Genomic DNA, 20625 nt, shown 5'->3' with positions numbered 1-20625 from the left:
GGCCCAACCCCCCAATCGGCCCTACCCTGAGCGTGACTGAGGGTGGCATTGCAACCTCCCGATCCGCCCTGCTCTGTGCATGACGGGGCGGCGCCCCAACTCCCCAATCGGCCCTGCTCTGAGCCTGACCAGGGGCTGCACTTAGGGATTGGGCCTGCCCTCTGCCACCCGGGAGCAGGCCTAAGCCAGCAGGTCGTTATCTCCCGAGGGGTCCCAGACTGCGAGAGGGCACAGGCTGGGCTGGGGGACCCCCCTCCCCCGCCCCCCGAGTGCACAAATTTTTGTGCACCGGGCCTCTAGTATATATATAATTTAATAAAAATAAAGCTCCCTAGTTCTTTAAGTAATGATATGGACATACCTCCAAGCTATATCATTAATGAGAAAAAGAATTTGGGGCAGACATTTTGTATGATTTTCTAACATTTGTGCAAATTTAATGAAATACTATATTTGTATTTTCTGTTATGTTTGTACTATATACACATATTTATCATTTGGGCAAGAATCTATAATAGTTTCCTAGAGCTGCCATAACAAAGTACTAATAACCAGGGGTCTTAGAACACAAGAAATTTAATGTCTTAGTTCAGAAGTTTGTGATCATAGTATCCATGGGGCCATGCTCCTTCTGAAGGCTCTAGGGGTGGATCTGTTCCAGGCCAGTCTCCCAGCTTCCAGTAGGTCCTTGGCTGGCAGCATAACTCCCATCTTGGCATTCTCCTGGGTGCGCATGTTTTTCTTCATATGGCATTCCTTTGAAAAGATAACAGTCATAGGGGCCACCCTATTCCAGTATATCTCATATTATCTAATTGCATCGGCAGCAATCCTATTTCCAAATGAGATCCCATTAAAAGTCACTGGAGGTTTTAACTTCAATATATTAATATGAGCCCTGGCCAGAGTTGTTCAGTGGTTAGAGTGTAGGCATGTGCACCAAAGGGTTGCAGGTTTGTCTCACAGTAAAGGTCAGGTACCTGGGTTGCAGGTTCAGTACCCAGCCCCAGCCGGTCACGAGTAGCAGGCAGGCAACTGGTGTGTCTCTCTCATATCAGTGTTTCTCTCTCTTACTCTTTATCTCTCTCTGTCTTCCATCATCCCTTCAGTTAATTCTCTCTAAAAATCAATGAAAAAAATATCCTCAGATGAAGATTAACAAATAGAGATATATAAATTTGATGAGAGAAAGAAGACACAATTCAATCTAAAACAATATTCCAAAGAAATAAAAGATGAGCATAAAGACTCATCTACAAAGATGTTTATTGCAGTGTTGTTTATAATATGAAAACATATTATACCTGCCCAATATCTTTGGTCTTAATCCTCCACAGATCATCCACATAATGGAATGTGGGCAGCCCTTAAAAAACATATATTTAAAGAATACTTAATGCCATAGGGACATTTTCATAATGAAATATTAAGTTAAATATGCAGAGCCTTTTTGTATTATCAGTGTGTATATTTAAAAAATAATGGAAGGTTATGCACCAAAATATAAGTGATTGTTTTCTTTGAGTGGGGGGGGGGGCAATTATGGGAAGTATTGTTTCATTAGTACATTTTAAATATGACTTTATTGACCAAGAGAACAAAATATTTATTAAAATAAAAAGGAGGCCCAAGAGTGCAGGGGTTAAGATCTGGCCTCAGAAACTAAGGCCTCTGCTTTTGGCTCCCCTGACAGGCCATCCAGATCCTGATCGGCCTGATACACATTGGCCTCGGCAGTGTCATAGGCATGGTTCTCTGGTACTACACCGCTATCTCATTCTATGGAGGCTATCCCTTCTGGGGAGGCATCTTGGTAAGTAATGTAAGTGGCCCTGCAAGTGAGTTCCAGAAATTGCCAACACACTGGCAAGTTGTGTACTTTGCTGCATGCGTTTTTCAGCCAAGAGAGCACGCGGGCTGTGAACTCAGCTCAGGCCTTGTTCACCAAGAACTTTAGTTCATGTGGAAAACCAGAACAAATACCACAGACTCGGTGGCTAAACAACAGACATTTATTATCTCATAGTTCTGGATGCTGGAAGTCCAAGATCAAGGTGTGGGCAGGGTTGTTTCTCCTGAGGCCTCTCTCTTTGGAGTGTAGATGGCCATCTTCTTCCCAGTGTCTTCACATGGTTTTCCCTCTGTGTGTGTCTGTGTTCATATATCTTCTTATTAGAATACCACTCAAATTGTTTTAGGGCCCACCCATATGACCTCATTTAACCTTAATCATCTTTCTTTATTTTTTCAATGAAATTTTATTAGGGTGACATTGGTCAACATGAACATATAGGTTTCATGTGTGAATTTCTAAGTTATAAAATCTGTATATAGCCCTATGTGCCCACCACCCAAAGGCAAATCTTCTCCTGTCACCTCATATTAGGACCCCCTATTCCCCCAACTCCCCTTCCTCTGGCAACCATGACACTGTTGTTTTTGTTCATAAGTTTCAATTTTATATTCCACATATGAGTGAAATAATATGGTTTTTAGCTTTTTCTGTCTGACTTATTTTACTTAGCATAATGTTCTCAAGGTCCATCCATGTTCTTGTAAATGACTGTATTTCATCCTTTCTTATGGCTGAGTACTAATCACCTTCTTAAAGGTCCTATCTTCAAATACAGATGCTCTTTAACTTACGATGGGGCTACATCTCCAAAAACCCATCATAAATTGAAAATATCCCGAGTCAAAATGCATTAAGTACTACACTGTAGAGAATGGGTTGTTTAGGCTTGTGATTGTGTGGCTGACAGGGAGCTGAGGCTGGCTGCTTCTGTCCAGCATCACCAGAGAGTATCTTAGCACATAGCACTCATCCAGGAAAAGATCAAAATTCAAAATTCAAAGAACAGTTTCTATTGAATGCATATCATTTCACACCACTGTAAAGTAAAAAAAATCATAAGGCAAAGTATAGTGAGTCTGGAAACATCTATACAGTCACATTTGGAGGTCCTAGAGGTTTGGACTTCAAAAGATGGATTATGAGGAGACAAAATTCAGTTCATATATCAAGTGACAGTCCTGCAAGGTGCCATTGCCCCAAAGCAGGCAGCTTCCTAATTAGCCCACCTCAGAGGTTAGGAAACCTTTTCCTAGTTCATTAGCCAAGCGCTTAAACGCTATTGGACTCAGGCTCAGAGCTGGTGCTCCAGGAGAAAAACGTTTCCATCAAGGGTTAAGAGTGGCTGCCTAGCCACAGAACAGACAGTAAGCAGTGGGGACTCAACCTGGAGTCCTCTGATGGACTCAGAGTCCACCTTGTTGCAAAATATTTGGTATATTAGATGTTATTTATTTATTTATTTTTCTGGAAAAGTCCACAGTTTTTATTACATTTTCAGGGTGATCTGGAACCTCTTTAAAGTGAAGAACCAAAAGTCCTTTCTCTTTCCAATGTATTGCCTTTATGATTGTTTTCCACTCTTCTTAGTGTCTTCCCTCTTCCACAGGCACACTGCGCACAAACACACACACACACACACACACACACACACACACATACACACACACGCACACAAACACATACACACACACACACAGGCAATTCAGTCTCTCTCCCACCAACCACGTCTGTCTCTACCTGCCAAAACACAATTTTTCTCTCAAATCACATATCTGTGACCCAAGGCAACTTTTCTCCAAATAGCAAAACTCCAGAGTAACCTGGACATCAGCCAAGTCACCATACACCATGAGATTTAAATAAAAATAGCCCAGAGTCATCCACCACACACACACACACACACACACACACACACACACACACACACACAGCATCTGCAAATGGCAGGGCTTAGGTTCTTGGGAGCATTTTTATCTGAGCACCTGCTCTGTCTTGTTCTCATCTTCTGAGGCTGAGGTCTTCATTCTGTTCAGCACAGACCCAGACTTGGAACTCAGCCAACCACAGACACCTGTGTGTATAACAGACTTCTGTGTAGTTTGGGGAAATGGAGAAGACTAACACCACAGTGACAAAACAGTTCCTGTTGAGCGTTAGATTCTCTTAAAGCATCTCAAAGGCCTTGGTGGCCATCTTCCCTTCCACCAGGTTGCTTAGGTCCCATCAGCCCTCATGACACTACCCTCCCTTCTTCCTGCAGGGCACTTTTGCTCTGTGTTGCCTTACTGACTCTAGAACTATCTATTTCCTAAAGATCATATGGTCCTCCTCCAAACCAAAGGCCCTCTTCTTAGGCACCTTAAAAGGACCAGCAGAGACACCAGAAGTCTAGCCTTCTGTTTCCTTCCTTTCCTACAAAGTCTGCAGAAAACATAAAATTGAGGCTAATTTTCCCACTTATAGGAAAAATGGCATTCTTCTTACAAGGCACAGGTGGCTAGAGTAAGTTTTCATTGTGAATACCCATTTCCATTCCAAGGCACAGGCATCTACTCTGAGGTGGAATGAGTGCAGGATGAGGGTTAAGAACATGAGATCTGGGGTCAAATACTTGAATTTGATTCTCAGATATACTATTTGCTGATTGCTCTTGGGCGAGTTATTCAAAATCTCTAAGCCTCAGTCCACCCCTCTATAAAACAGGAATAATAATGGTGCTTGATGGGACATTATGCAGTTAAGTAATGCAAAGGTAAAAACAGTTCATGTAGGGCTGAGCAAAGCTTCCATTAAATCATAGCTGATACCCTCTCAAACCCTCACTGACAGTAGAGAATCCCATCAGCCACTATGCCTGCAGAACATCAGTGTTGAAATAAATACAAACATCCTTGTAGCCTGTAGCCTTCATAGTTGATGTACTACATTGCAGAGATGCAACGTTCTTTGGAGTAACTAACAGGGGTCCTCAAACTATGGCCCGCGGGCCACATGCAAATACAAATATTGTATTTGTTCCCGTTTTGTTTTTTTACTTCAAAATAAGATATGTGCAGTGTGCATAGGAATTTGTTCATAGTTTTTTTTTAAATTATAGTCCGGCCCTCCAACGGTCTGAGGGACAGTGAACTGGCCCCCTGTTTAAAAAGTTTGAGGACCCCTGAACTAAAAGATATATTGGGCTGATATCTCAAATCAGTGAAAATGTGGGAACCCCTTCCTTCTTCCTTCCAGAGTGCCCATGCCTGAGTGAATCATTTTAGGAGGCCAACAATATGTGCCTGTGGGAAAATAAAAGGCAAGAAAAGAAGTAATTGTATTGAGTATCTACTATGTACAGAATCTACCATGGGCAAGATACGCCAAATGCTAGAAGCAAGGGACAAATTATCTCATGATAATAACACTTAGGAAGACATATAGTCTTCCTCATTTTTTGAAGAGGAAATATACACTAAGAAAAATTTATTAACTTACACAAGATCACATGAGTTTCAAGTTAGAGTTTAAAAACTGGTATACTGGATTCTAAAATACATATTTATCCTTAGTCACTGCCCTGTGGTACAAAATCACCTCCCTCCCTCCCTTCCTTCCTTCCTTCCTTCCCTCCTTTCTTCCTTCATTTATTTTCCCCAAGTTGAGTAGGAGATCCCAGCAGAGGATCCTAGCATGTGTGAGAGAATATATGTGTGACCAGAAGCTTGGAGCCTGAAGGTGGGTCTCTGACCACTGACCTCTTTCTAAACTCCCTCTCTTCTGCATCAGTTCATCATTTCAGGATCCCTCTCAGTGGCATCAGAACAGCAACCAAGATCTTCTTGCCTGGTAAGTCCCATCCTGAGACAGGCTTTCTGAACCATGGACCCTTAGGAGAGACACACAACAGGGGAAAGAAGTTCACACACAATGTCTCCTTCATCCTTGCACCTACTTATAACCAGACACAGGGCACTGACACCCATGCTCACTCATACTCACAAGACCACATGAACCTGGACAGAGTCACAAATGGGAAAGAGTCCAGAAGATTTGGTGGAAGGAAGGGCAGCTTCAGGGTATGGAGAGACAGAGAGAATAACTTTCCTAAGAGGATCTTACAAGAGGAGGCAAAAAACAACCTGGGGTGCTAGGCTGCCCTCCAGCAGAGCAAGCACTGACTGCCTGCAGCACACAGAGCCCAGTGCCAGACATTTTTACAGGGAAGCCAGGGGAGGCTCAGGAAGCAGCTTCCCAAAGGAGTCCTTCCAAACAAGTTCTGTCAATTAACATGGGCAAAGCTTGCTGGCCCCAAGTATTGGACCAAGAGAGTACCTTTGTTTCTCTCACAAGCTGGTTATCTAGAGAAAGACCCCAGCATGGCCTGGTCCCACAACAGATGAAATCTATTTAAAAACTCCACAGGGAAGATCAATTCTGGGCATGTCATTCTGCACATGGACCAGAATCATGGAGCTTCAGAGCCGGTCACATACCAAAACACTTTGGTTGAGTCTTCTAGCCATGTCTTGTGGGATAAATGAGTCCAGTGATTCCTAAACATTATTCTTGGGGATACTTGTCCCTCAAGATACTTTATGAAATGGTTAGATAACTTGGGAGGGATCTCTATTTAGTAGTCTCTTCTCCAGTGGATCCATATTCCTTCTTAAAGGCTTTGAGAAGTCCTGCACAAAAGACCTAACTTAGTGTTACCCAGGTGTTTTTTGTTTTTTAAATATATTTTATTGATTTTTTTTTTTTTACAGAGAGGAAGGGAGAGGGATAGAGAGTTAGAAACATCAATGAGAGAGAAACATCGACCAGCTGCCTCCTGCACACCTGCTGCTGGGGATGTGACCGCAACCAAGGTACATGCCCTTGACCGGAATCGCACCTGGGACCCTTCAGTCTGCAGGCCAACACTCTATCCACTGAGCCAAACTGGTTAGGGCAACCCAGGTGTTTTCAAAGTTACTTTACCACCAAACCTATTTTGCACAAGACATCTCTTTACTTGCCTCACATCTAGGGTTCCAGGAATTCACATTATGAAGTATTTGCTGAATCTCTGCTCATCTCAGCTATAAGTGTTTTCCTCTCTCATACTGACCCTCTGTATCTTCTTTAGCTGCAAAGTAGCATGGGCATGAGTATCGTCAGTGCAATCTTCTCTATGGTTGGAATCATGCTCCTCATCACAGATATGGCTATCAACCCCTCATGTAGGTTCATGTACCCCTTTGATTGCAGTAAAGTGGTAAGTATCCCTCTTGACCAATGCTCCTCTGGGTTCCAACGTAGCTTTCTTTAGGGCTTTTTAAAGTCCCTGACCTATAGCTTTATTGCTGTTACTCTAAGCATGTGACTTTTCTTAATCTTGTTTCCATCTTTATAAAACAGTACCTACATTTTGCCATTGTTGGGAGAATTAAATGCAGTTATACAGAAAATACATCAGTACCCACCAACCTGCTCATCTTCCTGCCCATTACTGTGGACAAAAGGGTCAGCAAAGGTGTTCAGAAAAAAGGATATAGTGTGAACATTTAAGGTGTTTCAGGCCATCTGATCTCTGTTGCAAGTACTCAACCCAGTGTGAAAGCAGCCATAGAAATGCATAGGCGAATGAGCCATCCCATATATAGACTCATGCTGTCAAATAGAAGTCTAATGTAAGCCACGTGAGTGATTTTACATTTTCTAGTGTCCAAATTAAAGAGAGAAAAAAATGTAAAATTAAATTCAATAATACATTTAGTTAACCCAAAATATACAAAACATAATTTCAATATTTAATCTGTGTAAAAATTATTCATTCAATATTTTGCACTTTGGGTGCCACATCTTAGAAATCTAGTGTGTATTTAGTGTGTATTTTGCATTTACAACACATCTCAAGTCCTCAGGGGACACTTTGCTAAAAGATGGGAAAGCACAGCTATAGATGAGCCCAATGTAAACTCAATGTCTCTCTCTGCACAGCAGCCCTGTCCTCTCCTCCCATTAAAGTTATCACTCCATGTGCTTCTCCCCGCTCTCTGGCTCCCACCTCTCTTCCACATCACTGTCTGATTTGCTACAGCTTTTCCATCAGCATTGAACACACTTTTGTTTCTTTCATCTTTAAACCCAAACTAACCTTCTCTTGGTTACTTCAGGTACCACTCCATTTCTCTGACTCTCTCTGCAGAAAATTCCTTAAGAATTGTTTACTTTACAGTCTTCAGTTCTCTCCTCTCATAATCTCTCTAACCCACACTAGCCATACTTTCAGCCTCAATTCTCCAAAAATTTCCTCTATTCAAGGGCCCAATCATTCCTCCTCTTTGGTGGACTTCCCGTTGGGTTCCAGGCCCTGCAGCTGGTGTTCCTGCACCCTTACTGGTTGCTCTCTTCTCTGTCCCTTTTGCTGGTTCTTATTCTTTCCCCAATTTCTCACGCTCAGTCCTCAATCTTCTTCTGTTTCTCTCTCTACTCCCTGCCTTGGCAGTTTCATCCAGCCTGGTGACTTGGAACACTTTCTCTATGACAATGACTCCAAATGCCTAGGTTCCCACAAATCATCTCTCACAAACTCCAGTCTCTAGTATCCATTTGTTCGCTCACCATCTAATATTTGGATTTTAACATATCCAAATCTCCTATCCATATTTTACTTCCCAAACTTTCTCTCAGGTTGCCTTTTCCAGGTTGATGGCAACTGCAACCTTCCAGTCACTCAGGACAAACCTTAGTGAAATCATTAACTCACTCTGACTGCCTCCAGCACCTCTGAGCCAACTCTACAGGGAAACCTGCTGAATTCACCTTTAAAGTGCATCCAGAATCCAGCCATTTTCACCAGTTTCTCAGTCACCACAGTGGCTGGAGCCACCACCCCTGACTTCTTCTTCTTCTTTTTTTAAATATATTTTATTGGTTTTTTTACAGAGAGGAAGGGAGAGGGATAGAGAGTTAGAAACATTGATGAGAGAGAAACATTGATCAGCTGCCTCCTGCACATCCCCAACTGTGATTTGCCCACAACCAAGGTACATGCCCTTGATCGGAATCGAACCTGGGACCCTTCAGTCCATAGGCCGACACTCCATCCACTGAGCCAAACCGGATACCCCTGACTTCTAATCTCAGTTCTGCCAATGCCTGGTCTTGGAAAGAGATCTCTTCCATCTCATGCACCCACACACCTCTGGCTTCAGTCCAGAAGAAGGAGGGCTGGACTTCAACATAGCTTAGCAAAAGATGAACCAAGGCGTGGGGTGCTCCAAGGTCTCAACAAGCATGAATTAATACTCACCAAATAATAACTATCTAAACTGCTAGAGGAACCCTTCTCCCTCATAGAAGGGTGTTTTTTAAATTTATTTTTCAATTACAGTTGAAAAACAATACCATATTAGTTTCAAGTATACAGTGTAATGATTAGACACACATATTTGATGAGGTAACTACATTCCCTATACTGTAATTTACCTCTCTGTGACTGTTTTTATACCTCCCTATTTGTTGTTCTTAATACTTTTCACTTTTTTCACCCATCCTCCCAACTCTCCTCCCATTAGAAAGCTTTCTTTATAAAAGAACTAGAGGCCCCTGTGCATGAATTCGTGCACAGGTGGGGTCCCTTGGCCTGGCCAGCGATCGGGCTGATCGGGTCCATTTCACCCTGTCCTGATCGGGGTTGATGGGGGCCAGTTGGATGGGGAGGGGCCGTGGGAGTGATCCAGGGAGTATCTGGCCCTCTCGCCCAGTCCCGATTGGCTGGATCCCAGCAGCAAGCTAACCTACTGGTTGGAGTTTCTGCCCCCTGGTGGTCAGTGCTCCAACCAGGGTCATAGCGACTCATCGAGCCGTCAACCGATTGGTTGGACACTTAGCATATTACTCTATTATTATATAGGATGTTGTTAAAAAACATTTGTAAAGGACCAGCATCATTTTTAAAGGCCCCTCCACCCTAAGCTTCTGTGATTCCATTACTCAGACATCACCATCCTGCTATTCCCCCTGCCTGAACACATGTCCAAACCCACATCACTGGATCTTCTACTGAGAATGAAACTGTCTCTCCTCAGTGCCCTGAGGTACTACTATTATTGGCTCTTTTATAGCTCTTACTGTGTCTGATTTAAATTATAACTATCTACATCTGTATATTCATCCATCACTAGATTATGCCTCTCAGAATGCTTTCTTAGCCTTTCATAGCAAACATATGTTTAATAAGTGCTTGCTAAATCAAGAGGGAAGAGCAGAAAAGTGCTAAAGAGGGGTTTCTCCATGAGAGAGGATTCTCTGAGCAGCCAGCTATCACCAATGCTATTTTTAAAATCATAATTGACAAACATTTGTTTGATACCTACCATGTGCCATGCACTTTCACTTCCATATGTATTTCCTCTTGTAATTGGAATCCAGATGTTATTGGGATCATTCATTTCTTGTCCTTGGATTCTACCCAAACTGTCTCCCCAGATACAGTAAGAGACCTCATTTTCTTGAGCATTGTTGGTGAACAAGGGAAGGGCTTAGATGTGTCCTGGTGCTCACGTGAAATCCACTACTGCTGAATTAGTTCTATTTGGGGATCCTTTTATTGACTGTTTTCTTAAGTTAAAGACAGTCCCAATTATTTCTCTCCACAAAATGCCATGGTCACAAGCCAAGAAGGTTGTTTTAGTAGCTGACTTTCTCTAAAGGTTCGGAGGGATGGTGGAGGTAACTACTGATGCCTGGAGGTTAGACATCCCTGCTTTGTAATGTGTTAATTTCTCACAAGATGCCTTTTTTTCTGTAGGCCCTACCATCCCTTCATGTTGCTCAGTCCCGTCTTTCTCCTCTATCCATCTCTCTTTGCTCTCTGAGGACTGTCCATACTCCCAAATTTCTTTTTGCTTCCTACACAGAACAGTTTCACTGTCTTAACTCCAAATCCCATACTTAGGTTTCGTGCCCTGTACCCAAAACAAGTCATCAAGGTGTTTCCCTAAACAATGACTATTCTTTTCCTTAGAACAACACAGGTAGTGTTAAAATAACTCTTTTACAAACACACTTGACCCTCACAAAACCTGGTGAGATCATTTCTCCATGAGGCTGAGATGAGGTTAGAGGTCTTTCTCAAAGCCCTAGCCATGGTCTATTGCAGAGCCATGCTTTGAGCCAGACCTCACACTCCCGGGCAGCCCTCATGACATCTGTGTTCCTCCTGGTTTCAGACCTCTGGAATAGCTTCTTCTGCCGTGCTGTTCGTCTTTAGCCTCCTGGAATTCTGCGTTGCCTGCACATCTGTCCATTTTGACTGCAAACTGGTCAGCTATTTACATAACAATGTGAGTGTGTATGATCCTCAGTTGGTGGAAAGATGCTCTAACGCGTGTGGGGACTAGAGAAGTTTTCAGGCTTCCCCTTCTTGCCCAGGCACATGGGGAATCCCAGAATGTCTAAAGGCCTTTGCACAATTGTGGTTCTCACTAACGCACCTCCATGTACCTGTCTTTTTCAGGGCACTGTGGTCTTTCAAACTGTCTATGTGACAAACCCAGTGGCCAATCCAGAACCAGTGAACTCTCCACCATCTTATTTCAGTGAGATCCAGGACTCCAAATAAGCCAAAGGTTCTAGAAGCATCTTTCACTGGAACTAAAAGAAGAACTCTCCTTTCTGGGCTTCTGAAACTCAGCTTCTTCCTCCCCTGACAAACTAAGGAAAATGTCTTTCCAGCTGTTGGCACCCTGTACTTCATTCACTTTAGCTTGGTTATTCATGCTGTTCTGCCATTTAAAAGGAGGCAGAACTTTAAAGTGGATTTGAGCAAGAGGTCCTCCCTAGGACATCCACCTGTGGGAAGTCCAGTGCACATATTCATGTGCTTACCTGTGTGAGCTTAAGAGCTACTGAAACAAATGTCTAGACAACCCCAGCTTCAATCTCCCAATCATTCACTCACTGAATAAAAGTGCACTGAGCATTTGATATGTTCAAAACTGTATTCATGGCAGGAAGAGGGTGAACATGGAACATGCAAAGTCCTTGACTTCAAGGAACTTCTGCCTCACAAGAGAAGAAGAACATGCAAGCAGTTTTCTCTAACATAAGGCAGAATGTGGGGATGTGTAGAGAGATCAGAGAGGGAAATTATTTATTCTGGCAATGATTGGAAAAGCAGAGAACAAGCCTGGTTGAGGAAGCAGCATTTGTTGGGGGCATTAAAGGAGAGTAGGTGGTTTTTATTTTGGTTTTTAAGTGCAATATTATACCATTATTTTGAGAAGACTTTCGGAGAGAATCATCCACTGAAATTATTATGCTTTTTATATGCTGTTGCCACCGATGCAATAGTACTCAAGAACAAACGTTGTCTTAGGATATCTTCCAAAGTTATGAGGCTATTATATCTTTATTTACCAAAGGATCAAAACTCATTCAAAGAGAAATAGCTGTCTATAACTTCTAGATGTATGCACTTTCAATTTAAATATTGTTACCCATGAGGGTCAGTTGGCTCCGTAAAGTTTATGTGCCAGCAGATTATAGAAATCTGTAAATTCCAGGTGCCATCAAGTTTTCCTTTGCTGCACAGCCTGGCAATGACTTATTATTATTATTAAATACAGACATGTTTTTACTCTTGTAAATATTTTTAGGCTCTGACTTTGCCTAAGAAGTTTCCTCTCAATGGCTTGATGTTCAGAGTTCTGTCTCTCTCAGCACCTGTATCTTCTCTGACCTTTGGATGCCCATCAGCCAGTCAGGAATAACTGAGATTCCAAAGCCTACAGTGTGTTTTCTAGAACTTAGCGGATCTTGGGAAATGACAGACAACAAAAAAATGTCAGTTGGAGCATGTTCTATTCTGATTTAGACCAGCCCTCCACTTCTTTGTTTTGTAAGCTGAGCCCAATGTTAGTACACTGAGCTCCCCATCATGGGCTGACTTGTTTGGACCAGTTTTAGAAGGCTGGATGGTCAGAGTAAGTCTGGTCCTCTCTCCTTCTTCTTTGTCGTTGCCTCTCATTGCCCCATCGGATTTGACATCTTCTCACTCCACAGATCTCCAGTCCTCCAAGTTGATCCTACACTCTCTTCTCAGAGCCTCCTTCCTGACTTATCTGGCCTCCGAGTTAACATAAACACTCCAGATATGTCTCACCTCCTACATGTGCATCACCTCACATGGAAAGCATCTTCTAACACACCTGGTGCTTCTCCAGAGAGGGATACCTTCCACCTGCCCTGCTGAAATCACAATGGGGCTAGTTTGAAAAGAGTTTCTTTCTTATCCTACTACCTACTCTATTAGTTCTGTGTGCTAGGCCCATCATCCCAGAGGGTTCCTTCCTCAACCTGGAGTGACAGCTCACTGCCTTCAGCAGGTAATAAAATTGCGTACTTGCCCTGCACTGTACCACACCTCCATTCACTCCCATTTTCTTCAGATCAATGACACATAAAAGGTGGAAGAGACTTTGGAGACCAATGGATCGATGGAAATGCACAGTTTCCATCCATGGAGGACAAAAATATTCCCAAGATTAGCAAGCCTCTTTTATGACCATTTCTTTTTGCAGTAAATTCTGATACCCCATTGCTTTTTGAAGGTGATGGTACCCAAGATTATATTAAGATCATCATGTGAACATATGTCTCAACCTATGGCAGGATCTCTCTTGGTGCATACATTTTCTGGAATATTTTTCGCTTCCCCTTCCTATGCCATAACAAAGGGGATATTATATTTGCTTTGGTTAATTATGAAAATACTTATATTCTCTACTTCCACTTCTGTACTTTGCCTTGATGTGCCTACACAGATTAATATTTTATTATTCTTTCTCCTATATTACACTAATAAGTCTACTCCTTTATAACTTTATTTTGTTATTTATTACTTACTAGTGTCCCAGTGCTTGGATTAGTGCATATTGAAAGGAAATTAATTAGAAGAAATATTTTAATATTTCTCTATTTGCCCTTTCTCTATAATAGAAGTGTTAACCAAATTAACGATCAACAATAACAGATCAAAACACACGCGTGTGATTGGCACCAGTGAGAGCTTTACTAGTATATGTATCCTGCATGCATGAGTCAACTTAGCCTTTTATATATATAGAATACACTTGCTTAATTAGACCTGCTTTCTAATTTAGCTAAGGTTTTTCCAGCCCAGTAAAGTACCCCAACTTCTCTTTCAGGCAATTGTCAGCAACACAGCAGTAAATATAAACACAAAGTATACTATTATTGTAGATCACACAGGGAGAACAAAGGGCAAAATATTTAACTGTAGCAGTGTTTTACTATATTCTGCGCAGTGAGAAAAACTGAAATCATTTTCAAGTTTCATCATTTCTTCTTTTCAGTTGGGTCAAGTTTCTAAACTTTCTAAATCTCCGTTTTCCGCCTCATGAAAAGAAAATAGGATTCTACCAAGTCTCTTATCTACCTACTCCAGGACTTCTGTGAGGAGCAAATGAGATGAGGCATGTGAAAACGCTTTACAAACATTTGGTTAAAGTGTAAAATGTTTGCACCTGGCTATACAGCAAGCCAGGTTCCTGAGCTGAAGAAACTCCAGGAAGACAAAGTTGCTAGGGAGAGGAAGCCAGGTGTTGCTATGTGATGTCATTACCTGGCACCCACAGTTACAGTTTCCTGGATGGGCCGGGCTGTGGGCCGCATTTTGTGCCATGGGATCTTGGCAGTGTTGACTGCGATTTGTTGGGGTGTCGCTCTAGGGTGGTGGCGGGGCCTGTGTTCCACTTGGGGGAAGCCAAGTGTTGGTTTGTCTGCACCAGGTCCATGGTGCCGTTTATTTTTAAATGGCCAGTGTGCATCATGGCAGCTCCTGTGTTGAGCATCTGCCCCTTGGTGGTCAGTGCACGTCATAGCTACCAGTCAGATGGACACTTAGCCTTTTATATATATAGATAATAGTAATTCTTACTATTACCTCTGCCCCCCCCTTTTTTTTTGCACAGATGGCTTCTTATTTTCTTCCCTTAAGTCCAAACTTACTATAAATGTATATAGACATCTAACTGTTACATCTTCTAAACTATTTAGTCCTGAAATCTTACACAATAAAATATATGTCTAATTATATATTATGTATATGTATTTATATACTACTTTTTGACAGTGAAGGCATTACTCTAGGCTGGAAGATAGTGGGACAGTCCTTGTTCTGCCACTAACAAGCTGGAGGTGGCAAGAAAGCCACTGCCCTTCTCCGCATGGCAGGTACTTCATGTGCAAAGTGAGAGTCATGGACCAAATGATTTCTGGTTTTTCTTCCAAATATATCACTCAAAAAAAATTTTTTTAATTTATCGTTATTAATGTCCCCCTATTTTCCCCCATTGACCCCCTCTTCCTCTCCACTCTTGTCCTCTCCCCAGGCCTTCAGTATAACTCAAAATTTTAGCATAAAATCACACAATGCATAATGGACTCTACTTTCAAAGTTCAAGGTATTCTTTTGACTTTTTAGAGATGATTTTTTTTTAAGTTGTATGTACAGTGCTTTATCTTCTGGGTCCTTGTCTAAGTACTGATGGGCAATCCTTCACTTTCAAAGAAGAACTGTTCCTCACATTAGTTAGACATTTCCCCTCCATAATGTCAACACAGTTTCCCAGTTATGAGTGAATCATTCCAGAAATGTCAGTTTGTGAAGAATTGGATAAGGGATTAAGCATAGATTGCCAGTTGTAAAAGGTAATCACAGAAACTGATGAACAAAATAGATACAGAGACACAGAAGCATGGAACAGACTGAAAAATCTCAGAGTGAAGTGGGGAGGGGGGTCGGGAAGAGATAAACCAACTAATTTATATGCATATATGCATAACCCATGGACACAGACAATAGGGTGGTGAAGGCCTGGCGGGGATGGGGGAGCGGTTGGGATGGAAGGGTCACTGGGGGGCGGGGGAGAGGGGACATCTGTAATACTTTCAACAATAAAGATAAATTTAAAAAAATAGTCACAAAGATTTAAAATACAGGATAGGGGATAGTCAGTAATATTGTAATAACTATTTCTAGAGCCAGTTGGGTACTCCACATATCATGGTGATCACTTCATTTATAATAATAAGAGCATAATATGCAAATTGACCAAACGACCGAACAGCAGAACGACGGTCCAGACGACCTTCCGGAAGACCACACTATGACACGCACTGCACCAGCCCAGCGAGGTGGGTGCAATGTGATTGGTTGGGGGGCCCGCCATTGCCCCATGATCACCCTGCAGAGGGAGGCACAGGCCACCGGCCAGTGGCAATCAATCAGGAGGCTCCACTATCACCCCAAAGAGGGAAGCCCAGGCCACCCTCTGAGGAGCAATCGATGGGGTAGGGGGCTCCGCGATTGATTTCCCCGCAGAGGGAGGCCCAGGCCACTGGCTGGGGGGCAATCAATGGGGGGGGGGGGCTCCAGGGAACCAGGGAACCGGGGGTGTGTGGTGGTGGATGCGGGCAGCACCAGACCAAGGTGCAGGTGGGGGGCAGCAGGAGCTGTGAGGGCCCTGGCAGCCGGGACTGCGCAGGCCTACCCTTGCACAAATTTCGTGCATTGGGCCTCTAGTATAGTATATAAATGTCTAATCATGATGTTGTACCCCTGAAACTAATATAATATTGTATGCCAACTACTATCACAAAATGAATGTTTTTAAAGAATTCAATAAATATAAGACTGAGTTGTTAGAAGCCACAGGAGCATCTGGATTGTCCTGAAGTCACTAAGTATTTAACAGTAGGAGCTTCCTGTGCATAAATACAAAGTAAGGAAGAAATATAATGAACTAAGAACATTCTAAATCTACAGAAAAGAAACATTCTAAATTGAGTACATCTTTGAGAAGTAACAGGGTAAGAGAAAGCCCACCCTTGTTTACAAGAATATAAAAAATTGAATTATCTATATAACCCAATATCTGTAATTTAGTTTTATGTAAAAAATTACATTCAATAACAAAAACAAGAACATGCTGCAGTCACCTGTATATGTTTTCAAATCTCATCTTTATAACTACTGATTGTTAACTTGTGTGTCAATTTGCAGGCTTTTGTTCTTATGTTATAACTAACCAGAGAACCTAGAACCATTACAATGTAAAATTGTATTTTTGCTTCATTAAACGAAATCGTTATGCCTTGGCCAGTGTCACTTAGTAGATAGTCAACCCATGCACTGAAGGGTCACAGGTCAATTCCTGTTCAACCGTTCATGTGTGAGCTGCAGTTTGATCCCTGGCCCCAGTGGGGGCACATGCAGGAGGCAACCAATCAATGTGTCTTTCTCACATCAATGTTTTTCCATCTCTCTCTGTGTCTCTCTCTTTCTTCCTCTCTCTCTCTTTCCCCTTCCCTCTCTCACTGCCTTCCACTCTCTCTAATAATCAATGGAAAAAATATCCTCGGGTGAGGATTAAGCAAAGAAAAATTTAAAGTTTTTAAAAATTGTTAGGCAATAAAAAGTTTTATGCTTTTAAAAACTAGACCCTGGCCCTAGCTGGGTTGGCTCAGTGGATAGAGCATCAGCCTGCAGACTGAAAGGTCCCAGGTTGGATTCCGGTCAAGGGCACATGCCCGGGGTTGCAGGTTCTATCTCCAGTAGGGGGCCTTGCATTGATCAGGAGGCAGCCCATTAATGATTATCTCTCATCATTGATGTTTCCCTCTACCTTCCTCTCTGAAATCAATAAAAATATATTTAAAAATAAATAAATAAAATAAAATAAAAACTACACCCTGTTTAAACTTTTATTCCATACAGTATTTACACATTATTTCATTTTACAATTTCCAAGTGTAATCCTCACTTTTAAATCACAACTTTATTGTTTAGTTTTTCACTTGGCACATATTTTTTCCAAGTAGAAAATCATTACAAGATTATGACAACCAATTTTTTAACCTATTTATTATATTTGTACAAATTACAGAGTGTAACTCACTATTTGGCTGTCTTTGTAAACAGTGACTACAGAGTTTATGTTTTCATTTTATTATATAAACATTACGAAGACAATTTCTTATGTAATTTTTATTTTTTTTCTTAGGAGTTATGGAAAGCCTTAATGTTATATTTCCATACAAAGGCTAAATAGTTTCTTGAAACCCATCAAAATGGGGCTGCACTGCTCTGAGAGACTTTACAAACTTTATTCTTTCACACCCTCCAAGGATGAACTATCAACCCAATTTTTCATTATCCAATTCAAAGGAAACTTTCTGAAGAAAACATTTCCTTCTCCATCCTTCATAAATCCAGCTTAGAAATTAGAATTAGAAACATTTTCATTAATTTTGGGGCCAGAAGAAACTAGGCTTTCAAATTTGAGAATTCTAGGACATTAACAGATTTACCTCTGTACACCTTGGTTCGCTTTCATGTTTTCTTGCAAAATATGCAGGTCCTGCAGATATAATACTTAGAATCAAAAAGATCACAGTCCCTACTGACATCCTAGCAGCCTCATGGAGTCCTAACAATCAGCTCTCAGTTCACAAGTACTTTCACAAGAGGGAAAAGAACTTGCTCTAACAATGAAAAAATTTTAATTATAAGGTGAGTTGGAGATTATATGCACTGCCTTTTAGCCACAGAGAAAGTAGAAAAAATGTGTCCAATTAACAGGAAAGAAATCACGTTGCCCTGAGCAACAAAAAATCACCATTGCCCTGAGCTTTCTATGAGCCAGGCCTACTCCAGGGGAGGACAAGTTGCTATATATTTATTGGGAGCCCTGTGTTAACTTGTATGATTAGGATTCCAAGTTCTTCCTTTAAATAAAAATAGTCATAGATGTCATGTTTGCCTTCATTTGGGACAGTGTGGGTGTGAGGACCCTATCGAGAGTGCGTTGGATGTTCAAGGCCACTCTGAGCATGGGAATCCTAATCAGGGTGTTCAAGGCTAAGTTGCTATAAGCAGGTGCAAGAAGCAAGGACACAGCTATCTTACTGTATGCATACTGCAAAAGGGTTCCCTTCTATAACCCAAAAATAGTGAGGTCACTATTTGGAAAGAAGCCTCTTTGTCTAAGTTAGTATTAAAGTACGTTGCTAACCAGCAGGTAGCGGCTCAGAGGTGGCTGCTTAGTGAGGCTGTGCTCCAAGGATGGCTCCTGTATAGCTCCTATGTTGAGTCTACTGCTACTTTGTAGGAAAGATGTATTGTTACCTAGCCGGTGTATGGCTACTGGGGACTGTACTTTGAAGAACTGCTTTGTCTAATAGCTCATGTCACAGCAATGGCTATTTGGGTTACAATAAAGACTCTCTTATATACCCACAACTTCTCAGGGTTTCTCCATCAAATACCTGGCATCCAAGAAGGTCCAGTCCTTGGCAGAGGGGCTCAGATCCGACGTTAGGGGAGACCAAGGAGGCAAACCAGTCCCCACTTGCCCATCCAGATCCATTTTCTGCTGTTAGAGCAGTCAGGTAACTTGTTATGTTATCAGGGAAATGCACAGGTGGAATTTTTCGGTTGCTAGTGGGAGTGGGATTCTTACGATATCTTGAGAAAAAGAATTTCCTAAGACTCACATAGGAGAATGAAATGTGGTAGAAAGGTTTATTCGAGTGAAATTATATCCCTGGGGTTGCAAAGTCCCATTTCTCTTAAACTAGTCCTGGAAAATGTGCAGCTGGGGCTTCAGCAGAGCTAGAAGCAAAGCCAGTGTCCAAAGTTTCCATTCCATGAAGGAGTTGAGTTGGGCACACCATCAGTCTAGTCACAGTCCATCCGTCTATTGTATGGAGTCCACAGGGCTGTGAGTCACATGGGGAGCACACGCCCCTGTAACAGGAGAGCTAGGAGCACAAGAGGGCCAAGAGAAAAGTCCTTTGATCAGGAGCTTATCAATCTCAAATCCGCCCTTGTGGTGGCCTGTCTATTCTGGCCAATGCCCTGAACCCAGGTGTCTGACAGATAACTACCTTCCTTACCTCATTTAGACCTTACTGGGCATATTTTTATTATCTAGTCCCTCCCCCCAGTGGTGTGCGGGGAATAGGCCTGGAGAATGTTAAGTGGCAGATTCCTGACAGAGCTGTACAAATGGCACGCCTATATTATCTGGCCTTTCTTTTACTCCTTTTCTGTAAATAAATAAGTAAATAAATAATAACTGGGTAAATTATAATGGTATCAGTAAGACTGCAAAACAGGATAATTTTAGGGCCATTTAATACAGGATTTTCCTCCAAAATGTGGGCTTTGAATCCAAAATAAGAGTTCTGAATTCAAATGAAATGCACAGTGGAATAAGCAAAGTAAAATTAACTTATTTTGTGTCTCTAAAAACAAATGTGGGCAGGGGGTACAAAAATCCCGATATGGTAACAGAAAATAAAAAAAAAATTACTATTCTAACTATTAAACAGAATTAGAATAAAATGCACTAAAAGGTGATAAAGGAACTCACATACAGTGTCCTTATAAGCTAATTGCAGTTGCAGTTCCTCCCTGCCTGACTGTAAGAATTTGGGCAAATGACCAGCAGAAATGCTGCCTGAACATCCTCTTCCTTTTCTGGGAAGCCAGCAGTGAAACTGCAGGTGGAGCAATGAAACTACATGATGAAGGCTTCCTGTTTCTCCCCTGAGGGATTTGTTATTCTGTCTTACTGGCAGCTATATGCAGTAGCCTCAGCACCCAGTTCAAGCAACACTTTCTTTTCCACACAGATACCGTTAAACACTTATCCAATTGAACTGCATTTAATTGGTTCCTTTTCAATTACAGGAAGAATATGTGTGTGTGT

The 20625-nt window shown here is 41.9% G+C and overlaps 1 protein-coding gene across 1 annotated transcript in view; it reads left to right on the top strand.

The window, feature by feature from the left end:
• LOC102244097 (membrane-spanning 4-domains subfamily A member 8) overlaps positions 1-11812 on the top strand; it is a 19625-nt gene extending 7813 nt beyond the window's left edge. Inside the window, exons 3-7 of the mRNA XM_005860452.2 lie at positions 1694-1813; positions 5624-5683; positions 6966-7094; positions 11056-11169; positions 11343-11812. Coding sequence (XP_005860514.1) covers positions 1694-1813; positions 5624-5683; positions 6966-7094; positions 11056-11169; positions 11343-11447 — 528 coding nt within the window. The 3' untranslated portion in view covers positions 11448-11812. The remainder of the gene's footprint in view (positions 1-1693; positions 1814-5623; positions 5684-6965; positions 7095-11055; positions 11170-11342) is intronic.
• The last annotated feature ends 8813 nt before the right edge of the window (positions 11813-20625 follow it).

Source organism: Myotis brandtii, unplaced genomic scaffold, assembly GCF_000412655.1.
Source record: "Myotis brandtii unplaced genomic scaffold, ASM41265v1 scaffold1341, whole genome shotgun sequence".
NCBI lineage: Eukaryota > Metazoa > Chordata > Mammalia > Chiroptera > Vespertilionidae > Myotis > Myotis brandtii.
Note: the sequence above shows the minus strand (reverse complement) of the source record. Positions and strands in the feature narration are given on the sequence as shown.